Source organism: Neophocaena asiaeorientalis, unplaced genomic scaffold (assembly GCF_003031525.2).
Source record: "Neophocaena asiaeorientalis asiaeorientalis breed wild unplaced genomic scaffold, Neophocaena_asiaeorientalis_V1.1 scaffold76, whole genome shotgun sequence".
NCBI classification, from domain to species: Eukaryota; Metazoa; Chordata; class Mammalia; order Artiodactyla; family Phocoenidae; genus Neophocaena; species Neophocaena asiaeorientalis.
In genome coordinates, this window is record NW_020173668.1 from 537,863 (window position 1) to 552,692 (window position 14,830).

At 53.6% G+C, this 14,830-nt stretch overlaps 1 protein-coding gene across 1 annotated transcript in view; it reads left to right on the forward strand.

Moving 5' to 3' along the window:
• The first annotated feature begins 14,226 nt into the window (after positions 1 to 14,226).
• Positions 14,227 to 14,830, forward strand: part of CRABP2 (cellular retinoic acid binding protein 2) — a 5,242-nt gene continuing 4,638 nt past the window's right edge. Inside the window, exon 1 of the mRNA XM_024748236.1 lies at positions 14,227 to 14,435. Within this exon, the coding sequence (XP_024604004.1) occupies positions 14,366 to 14,435 (70 nt within the window). The 5' untranslated portion in view covers positions 14,227 to 14,365. The remainder of the gene's footprint in view (positions 14,436 to 14,830) is intronic.

The window sequence follows — 14,830 nt, forward strand, 5'->3', positions numbered from 1 at the left end:
CAATTGTGTGATGTTTTCTTTATAACTTCACGTTAAATAGCTTTGTCACAGGACCCTGTAGAGCTATAATTCTGATAGGGGGTCCAGGGTCTGTGTGAATGACACTAACTGGGCCCTGGTTTGCTGGAAGTCATCAAGAAGCACTGACCAAGCCTTTGTGTGTAGCCCATGTGCTATGCTGCCTTGTCCTCGTCCCTACCACAAGTCAAAGAGCACACCTAAAGTGACACCCCAAGCCATGCGAACACCCTCACACAGAGGGTATGTGACCAGGAGAGTGACTCAGAGAGCGGGTGGGCGAGACGGATGGAGCCGGGGAAGAAGGGTGCTTCATGACGCCAGCCTGGTCGCTCCTGCCAGCTCTTCCTCGGTGGTATACACCCTCATGTTGGGAAGGTGAATCACAGGTCTGACTTTGTATCTGGGATCACTGCACTCTGTCTTGAGAGAATGCAGACTCCATGTATACACCAAGGCTTGTGCCCTCTTGAGTGGCTAGTTTGGCTCCAGGCCAGAGTCACAGTCATGGCTGCCTATAGAAGGGAATTTCCTACAGCCAAACTGGACCCCAGATGTGGTCTTGCTGTTGTGTCCTGCGCTACAGGATCTGCTTGCACAGGCAGCTGTTGAGCTCTGAGCAAGTTGGTTCCTGTTGAACCCAACATATGTAGTGTCCATGACACTTCACAAAGAGGTGCTAGGCATCCTTACACACCTCTAAGTGGGATTAATCAAGGAAGGCTACACCAAAAAGTGGGGATACAAGTCTTAATTGAAATGAAGGGGAGTCTTACTTACATTGTGATCAGTAAACTAGAATATATGTGGAAAATTCTCATTTGAGTTCAAGTTTTAGGGTACCTGGCTTTGTAATTTATTCCACTGAAGTATAGTTGATTTACAATGTTGTGTTAATTTCTGATGTACAGCAAAGTGGTTCAGTTATACATGTATATATACATTCTTTTTCATATTCTTTTCCATTGTAATTTATCGCAGGATATTGAATATAGTTCCCTGTGCTATACAGTAGGACCTTGTTGTTTATCCATACTATATATAACAGTTTGCATTTGCTAATCCAAACTCCCAATCCATCCCTTCCCCACCCCGCTTCCCCTTGGCAACCACAAGTCTGTTCTCTATTCTGAGTCTGTTTCTTTTTCATAGATAAGTTCATTTGTGTCATAGTTTAGATTCCACATGTAAGTGATAGCATATGGTATTCGTCTTTCTCTTTCTGGCTTACTTCACTTAGTGTGATCATCTCTAGGTCCATCCATGTGCGTAGCAACTGGCTTTCATGCTCCACTTCACCCCCCACTCAGGTGCCCTCAGTCCAGCATTGGGAAGAGCTCAGTCTCACTTTAGCTCACGAGGAAGAACCTGGAGACCAGAGGACCTTGCAGACATTTTCTTACTCTTCTCTTATCACACTTCCTGGTCAGAGCCCAGCTCACCCTGCACGGTGCCTGGGGATCCCTGTACTTTATTATTATATTTTTAATATATTTATTTATTTATTTATGGCTGCGTTGGGTCTTTGTTGCTGCAAGCAGGGGCTACTCTTCATTGTGGTGCACGGGCTTCTCATTGGGGAGGCTTCTCATTGCGGAGCACGGGCTCTAGGCGTGCAGGCTTCAGTAGTTGTGGCCCGTGGGCTCTAGATCACAGACTTAGTTGCTCCGCGGCATGTGGGATCTTCCTGGACCAGGGCTTGAACCCATGTCCCCTGCATTCGCAGGTAGATTCTTAACCACTGCACCACCAGGGAAGTCCTGGGGATCCCTGTATTTTAATCCCCTCTTTCTCTGCCCCTCTGTTCCCAGCCTTCATCCAACTGATGACAGATAAGCCCCATTGCAGATTACTATGGAAATAGCAATCAGCAAGTCCTGTTTTGTCTTGGGTATTAAGACTCTTCAGAGTGGAGCATACGTATAACAAAACACATGCTCTTCCAATAGCATTCTTTTCATAGCATAATAATGTTTTCTAATGCCAAGACCCCCTTCTGCAGGTGAGAATGATAAAGGGAAAAGAGTGTGAGAAGTGTTATCATGCCAAACACATTACTGATCTTAAAATTCCATGTAACAAAGTGATTCTCAGAAGGGTAAGGGGGGATGTATTTTGAAATTTCAGGTGATAGCACTGCCATTCTCTCTACCCTTAAGAACCACTGATTGAGGGAATTCCCTGGCCGTCCTGTTAACCACTGGACTCTGCACTCTCACTGTCGAGGTCGTGGGTTCAATCCCTGGTTGGAGAACTAAGATCCCACAAGTCACACGGTGTGGCCAAAAGAAAAAAAAAGAACCACTGATGGAGCTAAGGCTCTGAAGGAATCATTTGATTCCTAGTTTAACAGATGGTTACAGCTGACGATAGGAAAGATGAACAGCACTGTAATTATGAACTTACCCCAAGGCACATTAGCACAAGTCCAAGTTTAGAGACACAATTCCCACGTATGCAACATGCCAAGTGCATTTATGAATATCCTACGTCTACAGTCTACGTATTATTGTTCACAGTGCTCTTTCATTTACCCTGTAGTTAAGGGCAAGTCCACAAAACAGCCCATAACAGCATTTTATTGTTGTATTGATACTAGGTTGTAAGTTTGATCTCGCCACTTACTAAATTTGTGATGGTCAGTCAGTTTGTTTCTTGGAGCCCCAGTGGTTCTAGCATTAAAATTCTGGGGTTCTTTTCTAACCTTGACGTTTAACTGACGGTTGCTGTCATTAATAATAATAATGGCAACCATTTATTGAGTTCTTCTCTGTGTCAGGCACTGTGCTGAGTCCTTTAGGAACATTGTCCCAGTCTCTGTAAGGTAGGTGGAGGCATTCCCATTTAACAGTTGAGGAAACTGAGGCTGACAGAAAGGAAGAAATATTCCCCAGGCCAAATAGCTGGAGGTTGGTGGTGCTGGCATTCAGACCTGCCAAGTCTGCCTGTCTGAAGCCTCTGCTCTTAACCACTGCCCTGCTTCGCTGTTAACACATTCAGGCAGCACCCGATGAGGCTTGGAATCCTTCCACTCAAATGTTTATTAAACACCTGCTATGTGCCAGGCATTGTGCTAGGCACAGAGAAATGGCATGTGACCCCGAGTTGCTTACAGCAACCTGAAGAAGAGAAACCAGTAAACTAATTTCAATTTCAATTTAAATCCTGCAAGGATTTAAAGCAGGGGAGTGATGTGGTCAGATCTGGGTTTTAGGAAGACGATGCTGGCAGCCCAATGGAAGCAGGATTGGGGAAGGGCCAGGAGCTGAGTCCTTCTGTTTGACTAATTTGATGAGCAGTGATGGAGTCCTGAATTAATGAAGTGGGAAGATGCATATGATCATCACTGAGGAGGTAGAATCAGTAAGACTTAGAGATCAGGGCAAGAGGATTAAAGGTTTCCTTGATATTTCTGAATTACAGTGAATAGACAACAGTGGTGCCGTTCACCAAGACAGAGAATATGGTGGGCAGAAGAGCAGGTTTTTGAGGAGGATGACTTGGGTATTGACTGACTTGACTTTGAGCTGCCTGAAGATACCCAAACGGAGATGTCCAGCCAGCAGCTGGATGTACCAGACTGGAGTTCAGCAGAGTAAAAGAGATCTGGGGCTGGAAACTAAGGCTTGGAGACAAGAGTGTAGCAGTGGGATGGAAGCCTTGGATTGGAACGAAGCCTTTATACATAAAAGGTATAAAGAGCAACAGAAGGTCAAAATCAAAGTCTCAGGAAGTACCCATCCTTATAAGCTGCTGGAAGAAGAGAGGTCTGAGAGAGGGCTATTGGGTAAGAGGACAGCTAAGGAGAATCCCCAGGAGGGAGGAGATAGAATTAACAGCACGGAGAGCCAGTAAGCTGAGAGCAAAGAAAAGGGTCTATTTTGTAGCGATTTGGTGCCCTTCATCTCAGCAATGTCTGTGGTGGTGGTGGGGAAGGCGGCAGAAGCTCAGCTGAGGTGGGCTGGAGAATAAATTGGAGGTGAGGAAGGAGATGAGTGGGTGTGGACTGCTCTTTCTTGGCTCTGAAGAAAAGCAGGTGAAGGTTGCTGTAGGAGTGAGAAGACTTAGGACGCCAATGGACAAAGCCAGTAGAGCATAAGGTGGCTCACGAGGGGGCAGGTGAAGTAAGCTACAGGGGATCCTGAAAGAGTAGGGGGAAGGGATGCCAAGCTTAGCCTTGGCCAGCAAGAGGGATCCCTTGTCTTCTGGGACAGAAAGGAAAAAGGAGCGGGTAGGGCAGATGGAGATGGTGTGGGATGATGGTGGAATAAAGTGATTAGCACCTGGTGACCTCGATTGCTCATTAAATGGGAGGCAGAGTGGTCTGCTGAGTATGAGGGGGAAGTCAGGGGACAGGAGCTTGGGAAGAATAAAGACAGTTTGCAGCAGCCACTGAGAAGACGGGAGAGCGAGCCGACCGAGAACACAAGGAATGGCCTCTGAGCAACGGCAGAGTTCCTGATTGAGGTCAGAACCTGAATTTGCAGGAGCACTGCAAGCTGCTTGTCACAGTTTTTTTCTAGCATCACTCGGCAGCCCAAACAGAGAAGTGGAGAGTTTAAATGCTTGCGGCTGCATAGGCCGCAATGGGAAGACAGTGTGTGGTCCTGGAGGTGAGTGTCTGAACTGAGATGGAGATAAGATTGTTGGAGTCCATGGAGTCAAGGACCTGAGAGGCTGACCTGTTGAGTAAGCGCTGGAAGCCCCCAGGTGGCTGGCCGTAGGATTACATATCTATATATCTGTACCTATATCTATAGATAGATAGATTTCTTGTTGGTTGCACTGCACGGCACGTGGGAGCTTAGTTCCCTAACTAGGGATCAAACCCGTGCCCCCTACGGTGGAAGCGTGGAGTCCTAACCACAGGACCTCCAGGGAACTCCCCGGCAGCAGGATTAGAAACAGGAGGATGGGGAGCCTGAGCTAGATCCTTAGGGACCTGAGGTAGATAGATGCAGCAAACAAGGAGTTGAAGATGCAATAAACATATGGCGTGAGCCTCAAAGAGTTGGGTCAGGGATTTCTAAGAGGGCGGCTGAGGCATCATGGAGAAGCATGCAGAGTTCTGAGGCCTCCCAGGCAGCGGTCATGGCCTCCGCCAGGGCTATATCACTCTCGTTTTCAGACCTGATTTTTGTCAGAGTACCTCTTTCATGCATCTATCAAGGACAGTTAAATAAATGATTAAGCCAGGAACAAGAGTACTAATGAAAGGTATTTCTTTCAGCCTTAGTAGTCATTGATTTTGGTTGATGTCATTCACTTTTCAGTCACTTGTTCAAGAAATATTTATTGAGTACAGACCATGTGCCAGGTACTGTTGTAGGCTAGCGAAGTCTGCACGAACTTCCCTTGTAGTGGGGTGATGAGTGACATGAGGAAAAGTAAGGGGATAAGGCAGATATGTGTACATAAGATTCTAGATGGGCTGTTTAGAGAAGACCTCGCTGAGGAAGTGACACTTGAGCAGACCTGAAAGAAGTGAAGGAGCAATTCATGTAGATATCTAGGGGAAGAACATTCCAGAGAAAGAGGGAGGTGCAAAGCCAGGAGGAATGTTTGGTGTATTTAGGGAGCAGCAAGGAGGCAGGCATGGCTGGAACAGGGGAAGCCAAGGGGAAGGGGGTAGGAGTTGGGGTTAGTGAGCAGGGCGAGATACAGGCAGATAATATAGAGCCTTGTAGGCCATCGTAAGGAGCTGGGCTTAATATCTGCACAAAATGGGGAACAAATGCAGGGTTTTGAGCAGACTGGTGTGAACTGACTCAGGATTTAAAGGACTCCCCCTGACTGCTGTGAAGGGAGGAGAGTGGGAACAGAGAACCAAAGAGGAGGCTCTTGCTGTAATCTAGGCAAGAGATGATAGGAGTTGAGGCAGTGGATGTGGTAAGTGGTCTCACTTGAGACTAATTTTACATTCACATGGATGATCTTTGGTGTGGTTGATGCTGAACAAATGTTTAAGCCAAGACCGACATCTTTGGCTTTTCAACTCTCACCCAAGCTCCTGTATACACTAGCCCACAAAAGAGAGCTCAGGAAGTACATGCAACCCTCAGAAGTTGGGGACCCAAGGATGGTCAGGGGTGGAGATTTGCTGCAGACTCTGAGCAGACAGTCAGGGTTGCACTGTCTCTTTCGCGCAGTGACTAAATGGGTAAGTAACATCTAGTGGCACTGCTAGGGGAGGGGTCCTGGTGAGTCCCTTCCACCCCAGCCCCTGGCCTGTGGGAACTGCTGCACAGGTCTTTGCTCCAATCTCCTCTCTGCCCTCCCACCGCTTAACTGTGCTGACTTGCTGGTTTTGTTTGTTTCTTTCTTCAATATGTAAGGCTTCTAGCCTTATTTAGGGATACCATCAACTCTGTGCTTTCTTTGCAAGAGTGTATATAATGCATAGGGTTTTGAGAGAGATGGGGGTGGAGGGAAGAGGCAGAGAGAGAAGGTATTTTTAAGAATTTGCCATGGAAAGACAAGTACATCTTAATCTTCCTCCAGGCTCAACTGAATTCCACTCTGAAGTGTTTAAGAGCAAAGCTTTGGAATCAAACAGACCCAAGACAGTACATGGAAAGCTGTTGCACGGTGGTGGGTTCAGAGTCAGAGCCACTCCTTGCCCAGACTGGGCACTGAGGATTGGGCCCTGTGCCTGTGACCCTGACCCCCCTGTCCCAATGCAGCACCAGGAACCTAAATTGTCTGGCATCCCTAGACCAGAGGCAGCTTCCCCAAGGGGCAGGTTCTTCACTCCCTTCTACCTTGTGGGATCCTGCTCGGTTGCTTCTTGGAAAGATTCCATGAGACGACGGATCCAAACCATAACCAAAGGAGGAAGAAGGCAGACTGCCCCCGCCCTGGGAGCTGGGGAGGGAGGTGGAGCCCACACCCAGGACCAACAGGGAGGCAGAGGCAGATAATACAGCCTGACAGCCGGAGACCTAAGGCTGGGGCTTGGACGCCGGGCTGAGCTGGCAGAGTGGGTAGGTCTGGGAAGCTTTCCTGAAGGGTGGGAGGGTGGATCTGGGGTCAGATCAAAGGGGCCCCAGGCTGGGGAAAGGGCAGAGTGATCTGTTGCCTTTCTGCTAGGTTAGAACCCACCCCCATGCCCACTCTCCACTCCAAGGCAAGAACTGCCTCCTCCCAGCTTTGGAATCAATTCCCTGGGGCTCCTAGGAACCTAGCACCCGTGGGTCAGGGAGCTCATCAGAGGAGACTTGGCCCAATGAGACCACACTGCCCCCAAGCAGGGAGAAAGGCACACACTGTGTGTCCTTGACGCAGGATGGCTCCCTCTCTAGGCCAGCTACTGCAAGCTCGGTGGGAAGACTAACCAAAACTCCAGATCATCTGGAGACCTGGAAATGTGTGGCTGACAGTCCTAGGGCACTGGGATTTAGGAGGCGTGAGACCGTGGCGAGAGGTTGGCAGCTGTGAAATCCAGGAGCTGCTGGCTCCTTTGATCCCCCAGGGGTGTGTCCCTGAGTATCCCAAGTGCCAAAGCTCCCGCTTGGATGTCTTTCCCAGGTTGGTGGAGAAGACGCAGGCGTGGCGGGGGGGTGGTTGTCACAACAGTGTGTCCTCAGCCTGGCGAGCTGAAATTCACAGACACTAGCCCAGTGCCCTTTGGGAATCCAGGCAGGCTGGGGGGCCCTGGTGGATGGGATGGGGTAAGGGGTACTGGGTTGGGGGGAGGCAGGGAGACTGTATAGTCTCTCTTTGACAGCTAACATTTTCCAGAGCTGGAGCCTACAGGGGAAAGGAAATCAGAGCTTCCCATTTCACACATCTTTTTCCCATTTTGTTCATGCTGCCCAGGGAAAGCCATTAGGGCTAGGTCAGTCTGGGGCCTCCCCCACCCTCCCATGTCTCCAGCCCTGCTATAAGGAGGGGTGGAATGGCAGGGTCACTGGAAGGACAAGGCCCTAGCCTGGCAAAGGGGCCAGACTCTGAACTCTTGTATCCCTTCTTAATTCCCTGCCTGCTCAAAATGGGAGGATGGGGGCAGGGACCAGGAATCTGGGCTCCTGGGGCCCTCCCTTACTCTGCTCTAATCCCCCTGCACCTCTGATTCTATCTCCAGGGAGTCTGGCCCACTGGCCCGGGCCTGGTCTGCAGCAGGAAGGGCCCTGGTGTTGGGGAAGCTGGCCCTTATTACCCGACTCTTGGGGCTTCAGCCTCCTTCCTGGAGCCATTAGCACAGCTGGTTTCCATAGGCCCCTAGGAGCCAGGCTGGGGGCCAAGCTACTAGGTCTTTTTTTTTTTTTTTTAATTTATTTTTGGCTGTGTTGGGTCTTCGTTGCTGCATGCCGGCTTTCTCTAGTTGCGAAGAGCGGGGGCTACCCTTCGTCGCGGTGCACGGGCTTCTCATTGCGGTGGCTTCTCGTTGCGGAGCACAGGCTCTAGGCGCGCGGGCTCGGCAGTTGTGGTGCACAGGCTTAGTTGCTCCGCAGCATGTGGGATCTTCTGGGACCAGGGCTCGAACCCATGTCCCCTGAATTGGCAGGAAGATTCTTAACCACTGTGCCACCAGGGAAGTCCCAAGCTACTAGGTCTTACCTAAAGACAGTAGCTGCATTTGGGGGCTAGAGACAGGAGGGGAATGTGAGAGCTAAAGAGCTTTGAAGTGGTGTTCTCCCCAAGCTGGCCGACGTTCCTGAGTCTGACCCATCAGCCCCCTTAAACAGTGAGTCCAACACCCTCTTTCTGTCTCCATCCAGAACCTCAAAGCTCAGACCTGGGGCCCCCTCAGTTTCTCCTCTGGGACCTCGCCCTTCTCGCCTCCCTCCTGCCTCTTTCCTCTTCAATCCCAGAGTCTGATTATCTGGCCCAGTGCCCACCTTCTGCAGTTCAGGCCAGAGGAGGGATATAGCACCCATCCAATCTGCAGCCTTGCCGATTTCTTTCTTCCTCCAGAAACTCCAGACCATCTCAATGGAGAGGGGGGTTCTTTAGACACCTGGCTCTTCTTCCATTTGCCATCCTCAGAGAGTGGGAGAGGAGGCATCTGGGAGATGGCTCGGGCTCCCCAGAACCAGTTTGGGGCTAGACTGCAGGCTATTCATCTTTTCCAGAGTATTCATCTTTTCCAGGGTTAGCCACTGTCCCCAGGTGCCATGCAAACCCAGGTGTCCAGCCTGCCAAAGCTGTCATAGCTACAGCCTTCTCCCTCCTGCCTTGGGCTGCCAGGGGTTAAGGGGCCAGTGCAGGGCAGAGAGTGGAAATGGCAGAGGGGTCTGGCCCTAGTCACTGCATCATAAAAGCTAAAAGGAGTTTAACTGCAGGTCTCGGTGCTGACTGACTTCTTCATCCAGCAGTGCTGCCCTGGGGGGATTCCTTCAGGAGGGGGGGAGGGGCCACAGCTAGCCAGAGTCAGGTCCAGGCCCATCCAGCTTCAGATGTTGGCAACTGCCACCAACAGTCCCGGCCACACTGAATCCCCACCTCAGCCTGGAGGTTCTCTGAGAAGCATGGAGGCTCCAGAGGAAGGGGAGTCGGATTTGGTACCTTTCACTGCAGTAGGAGAGAAAACTGAGCAGGGGCCTACGTGGAGAAAGGGATGACCTCCCATGCCAGACTGGCAAGAAGCAAAATCTAGGTGGTAGAGCCACGGTAGAGGGACAGAGAAACAAAGAGCCCAGGGTCAAGGAATAGAATCCGTGCAGTGGTGGCCAGGCCTTGTGCAGGGGGTCTCCAGGCTCTTCAGTGACTGCCCACATCGCTGCGCCTGCCCCCTGAAAAGGCGAGCAGAGCCAGGGGCCTCTCTCAGGCAAAAGAGATTCAATCCGAACGCTGTCTTCAACCAGTGCATCCCCACCTCCTCCTTCTCCCCTCCCTTGCTCAGCCCGCCCGCGGCTCAGTGTGCCCGGCCCAGCCCTGAGGAAAGCGTTGGCGGAAGGAGCTGGGAACCAGGTAGCAGAGCCAAAAACAACAGAGGAGCCGCCTGGCTCCCTGGGTGCGGTGCAGATCCTCCCCTTGTCTAACTGTAATCCCTCCTATCACAGTCAGTCCCCTCCTCACACCCCGTGGCTCTGACCCTACTGGGCCATACTTACCTCCCTCTTTGCAGGGCCCTGGGGCTGACCCCAGAGGCCACTTGTCATCCCCTACCTCTGAGTCCAGCTGCCCCTTCCCCCGGTCACTCGGATTCTCTGCTCACGTCTTCCTTAGTTCACAGGGTCTCTCCCATGTGCCCAGATGTTCCTGGGAAATGAGTCGCCTCCTTTCTAGTTCTCTGCCTCCCAGCTTGCACTGTAGTTTGCTGGAAGCTCTTTTTTGGTCTAACTGCCATCCATCCTGTTGCAATGGCAATTTCATTTGGGGAGAATCAGAGCCGGCCTTACCAGATTTGAAAAGGGCTGGTCCCTAAACCCAGGGAGACACACGAATGGAACATCCCCTTCGGTACCGAGGATCAGAGCAGACTAGGAGGCAGGATGCTTAAGTCTACGCTTGGTGCTGAGTGGAATCCTGAGGGCTCAGGAAGGCCAGGAGACACAGCTGTCCTGCCCCAGGCACTCCCAACTCCCCTCTTCTACTTTCCGACTTCCCCACCCTCTATAGAAGTCCTGCTTTATTTGCTGCCCCTACCCTGAGTGGCAGAGACCCAGGTGTCCAGCCCCACCTGGGTTTAATTTCTACATGACTCCCAGCCAACAAACTCTGTGATCCAGCAGATGCAATAACACTGGTCAGGGTGAGGCCCTTCTACAAGTGCTGGCTTTGGCCAGAGAATCTCCTTGGTCCCGGTTGGGGGTGAGGGTGAGGGGTTCATGACACTCCCACTCTTCCCATCGCTCCTCCCCCACTCAGCTTCAAGGGAATGATGGAGAGGAGTGGGGGAGCCTCCTCTTCCCAAGCCCCCAGACCCCTCAATCATGCACGCATCTACATCTACTCACACCCACACTCTTGCAACCATTCAGAGCCTGCCCATCTCCATTCCTTGTGCAAAACCAGCCACTTTCCTCATAGCCACACTGCAACGGGAACAAATCCCCAGAGTGTTTCTTTCCTAACTCTCAAGCCGGTTGGTTTCCTCCCCACCCCACCCCCATCCTGCCAGTGCTCCCCCAGCTTTTCTCACCAATTAAGCACCCTCCCCCACCTGAGTCTCCAAATTCCCAGGGAGAACCCAAAGAGGAGTATGACCAAGGCTCCTAGAAAGGGGAACGCGTTGCCCCAGGAGATCTGCAGCAGATTTGGTCATAATTAAAAGGCCAGCGCCACTAGGAAATTCCTTCTCCTTATGGATCCCAGCGGGAAATTAAAGCCAGTTGTGACTGAATGACTGATGCTGGCTAAACTCCTCCCCATCGCCTTGTTCCAGGGCCCTAGTCCCTGCCCCTTGCCCCTAGGCTCCCCCAGCCTCCTCTGTTAGCCCCCTTTCCCGGTACCCCCAGCCCTCTCATCCCACTGCTCCCAACCCGTCCCCCAACCTCCTTCCCCTGAATCTCCCCTAAGCACCCCTTACACATGAGCCTCCATGCTTCTGTGGGGTAACAGGGCTGCTGGACGCTGAGACATCCAGCCTAGCTGCCCGGCACCATGCTCTGGACCCTCTGCCCACCTCCCTCAGCCAGGGTTGGGGTGCGGGGGCTGAAACTCAGGCCCAGAGCTGCCAAACCACAAGCACATCTGGAAAAAATTCCCCTCCCAGCCCGACTTTCCTTTGTCTTACTTCTGTCTTTTTGGAAATTCTGGCTGCCTGGCCAGTGGGGGGAGTGAGGAAGTGAAGGGAGGGGAGTGGGCCCAGGCCTCCTTCCTCCACCCCAGGGAGCCCCCACCTCCAGCCTCTCCAGTTTCCTCAGCCAGACCACATCCCTCCTCTGTGCTCCTGCAGGTCTAGGCTCCCTCATTCTGGTTGACCATCTTTTGAGCGAGGTTTCTACATCCTTCTCACAAGGCTTGTGGGGGAGAGGGCCACCACTGGCCCTTCTCTTTTGCAGCAGGAGGGATGCATATTGAGGAGGAGACTGGACTATTCTGGCTGGGGTCTCAAGAGGGCTGGAGTGGAGATGGACATGGGACCTGGGTGGAAGAGGTAGGGGGCAGTGAGGGGGAAGGAGAGAAAGCAGGAGTCTGCTTTCCGCCATGTTCCCTCCCCCAGCCTCTCCTCATCCCTTTGGCTGGGAGCCTGATTTCACTGTCAGAACCTAATCCCTCTCCCTTTACCTACAGCGTTGCTGGAGCCGGGTGGATGGGGGAGGAGCACAGGCTGTGCCTTAACCCCAGGCCCTAAGCACCCCCCAGGGACCACCCCCTTCCCTCCACCACCTCTGCTTTTGTCTGTCCATCCTCCGAGAGCCCTTCGACCTGCTGCCTCCTCACTTCCAGAAGACCAGGCCACCCGTACCCCCAAATAAACTCTCCCACACCAAACCTGGAACCCTAAAACCTGGAGCATCCAACTCCCTTCTTCAGAATTGACATTTTATTGGTTATTGCAGGGTGGGACCCTGTCAAGAAGTCCTTTCTACAGTCTAATCTCCATCCCTCCTGCTCCAGAGTCACCCTAGTTGCATTATTTTTTTCCTACACACCCGTAATTCAGAGATTTTCCTCTTTACAGCACAGAGTCTCGACCTCCAGTGTGTCTTTGGTAAATCCTCCAGCCCCTCTCCCTTGGCTCTCCTCCTCCGGGCTCCTCTCCAACTAAGGCCCCTACCTCCTTAGACCGTTCCCGGGCTCTAAGTGAAAGGGCTTAGAATCTCGGAGAGCCTGTCCTCTGCTCCACCCATGGCCACGCTGGCAGGGAGGGGCCAGGGCAGGAACCCAGGGCTGGGACCAGATGAGGGGCTTTTCTTCACCGTCTCGGAAGAAGCTGGGAGGACAGCTCCGGCAGGGTGGCGGGGGTGGGGTGCGGTACGGGCATCGGGGCCACGTGCACGGATTCGCCGAGGGCAGCTGGGCTGCAGTGTCCCTCAGCGCTAGACAGGCCCCCGGGTTCCGCCCGCTCAGGGTACCGCATCCTCTGCGGTCGGCGGTCTCGAGTCTCCCGGCCTGTCTCCGAGGTTCCCTGCCTGACTTCCATTTGTTTCTCTGTCTCCTGGCCCTCTCCCCCGGGGTCTCGCTCACTCCCACTTGGGTCTCCGCGGGGAGCCGTTCCCTACCCCCTTCCTTTGATCTCCCACTTCAAAGCTGCTCGCGGCGGGGCGGCCTCTCCTTCCGCCAGTTTTACGGCTCAGAATGGTGACACCTGAGACCCCGCTCCGCCCCTTCCCCGGGGCACCCAGACTCCCCCCAACCTAGGTGGCAGCGCGGCACGCCGAGGGCTCCGCGCCTCAGTCCCCGCCTCCCCTCCCTGCCGCCTACTGCGATTCCCTCGGGGGTCTGGGGAGCCGAGTGACAGAGAAAGCGCCGTAAAAAAGAGCTCGTGTCAAGTGATTGGCTGTGACCTCTGCCCTCCCCAGCCTGGCGCTCCAGGCTCTTGTTTAACCCTTCGATGCCCGCCCAACGCTTTAAGAAGAATGAGTCTCTTTGCTTAAACTTCCAGCGTCCGCTGGCGCTACTGGAGCCCGATACCGGGTGGGGAGTCGAGGGTGGTGGGTAGGGGGTGAAGCCCCCTCCCAGCCTCTTCGAGTTGTTCCAGTAGGGGGCGCCGTTGCCTCACTTAGGTGCCTGGCCCCTAAACCCCAGGGCTCCCCAGCCGGTCTCGAGTTCGGAGCGGTCACACTGGATCCAACTCAAGCTTCAGTGGAGCCGGAGCTTGGCCGCCCATTCTCTTCCCCAGCTCTGGCTTGCAAGCAGGGGTTCACCCGCCGGTGGTGTCGCCGGGTGTCCGGCGCCAAGGAGTCGAGCGCACCGTGTCAAGTTGGGCAGGGATGGGGAACAAGCGAGGTGCGACCCTGTGCCTCGGACTGCAGGGCATGAGAGGCCAGCATCTGTGCCCCGGGCCTAGCGCCCTCTCCTCTCGGTTGAGAGACCAGTCCGAGGACTATAGCCCTCCGTCCGCCTCCTCATCCACCCACTGGCGCGGGAGCCAGCAATCTCGGGCCCTCTCAGCGAATTCTGGACCCGCCCACTGGGCTAGATCCAGAGGATGGGGTGGGAGTGGGGGTGGGGTGGTAATGCAGGGCCGGGGCTCAAGGCCCCCCAGGTGGGGTGGATGGGGGGGGCGGAGCGGGAGGCGGGACCACCTCATTCTTGGGCAAGGGCGGGTCCACAAAGGGTATAAAAGCTGCCCGCGCGAGAGCCCAGGCCGGCTTTAGGGTTGTCCTCGGACGAGTCCTGGTTCCAGAGCCTTACCATCCGGCGAAGGCGGCGGAGACATCTCTTTCGACTAAAGGACTCAGCGTCCAGTGCTCCAGCCGAAGGATCTAAGGGGACCGCCACTAGCACCGCCACCATGCCCAACTTCTCTGGCAACTGGAAGATCATCCGATCGGAGAACTTTGAGGATTTGCTCAAAGTTCTGGGTAAGGAGATTTTTGAGCGCCCGGGAGAGGAGAGGGGGCTCTGCCGAGGCCTCGGAGGTGGGTACGAGAAAGAAAGGGAAGTTGGAATCAGGGCGTGGGAAGCTGGGCGCCTGCATTCCCAAGAATAGGGGTCAGACGCCTGGGTCCCGGGGCGCTGAGCCCGAACACCTAAATCCTTCTTCCTCTGGCGGGGCGCCCACAGACGCCAACTCCTGCGGCGACTCAGCCTCTGAATCAAGTAGAAACCAGAAGCATGAGGTCGGTATTCCCTGGGGTGAGGCAGTGGGGTTCTCCGCAGTTCGGAAGCTGCAAACCCTGCATCCAGGCTGGGAGCCTGGGTCCCTACCCAGCCGAGCCTCCCACCCCCACCCCAGGCATTCCTGCCTCCTTCCCCT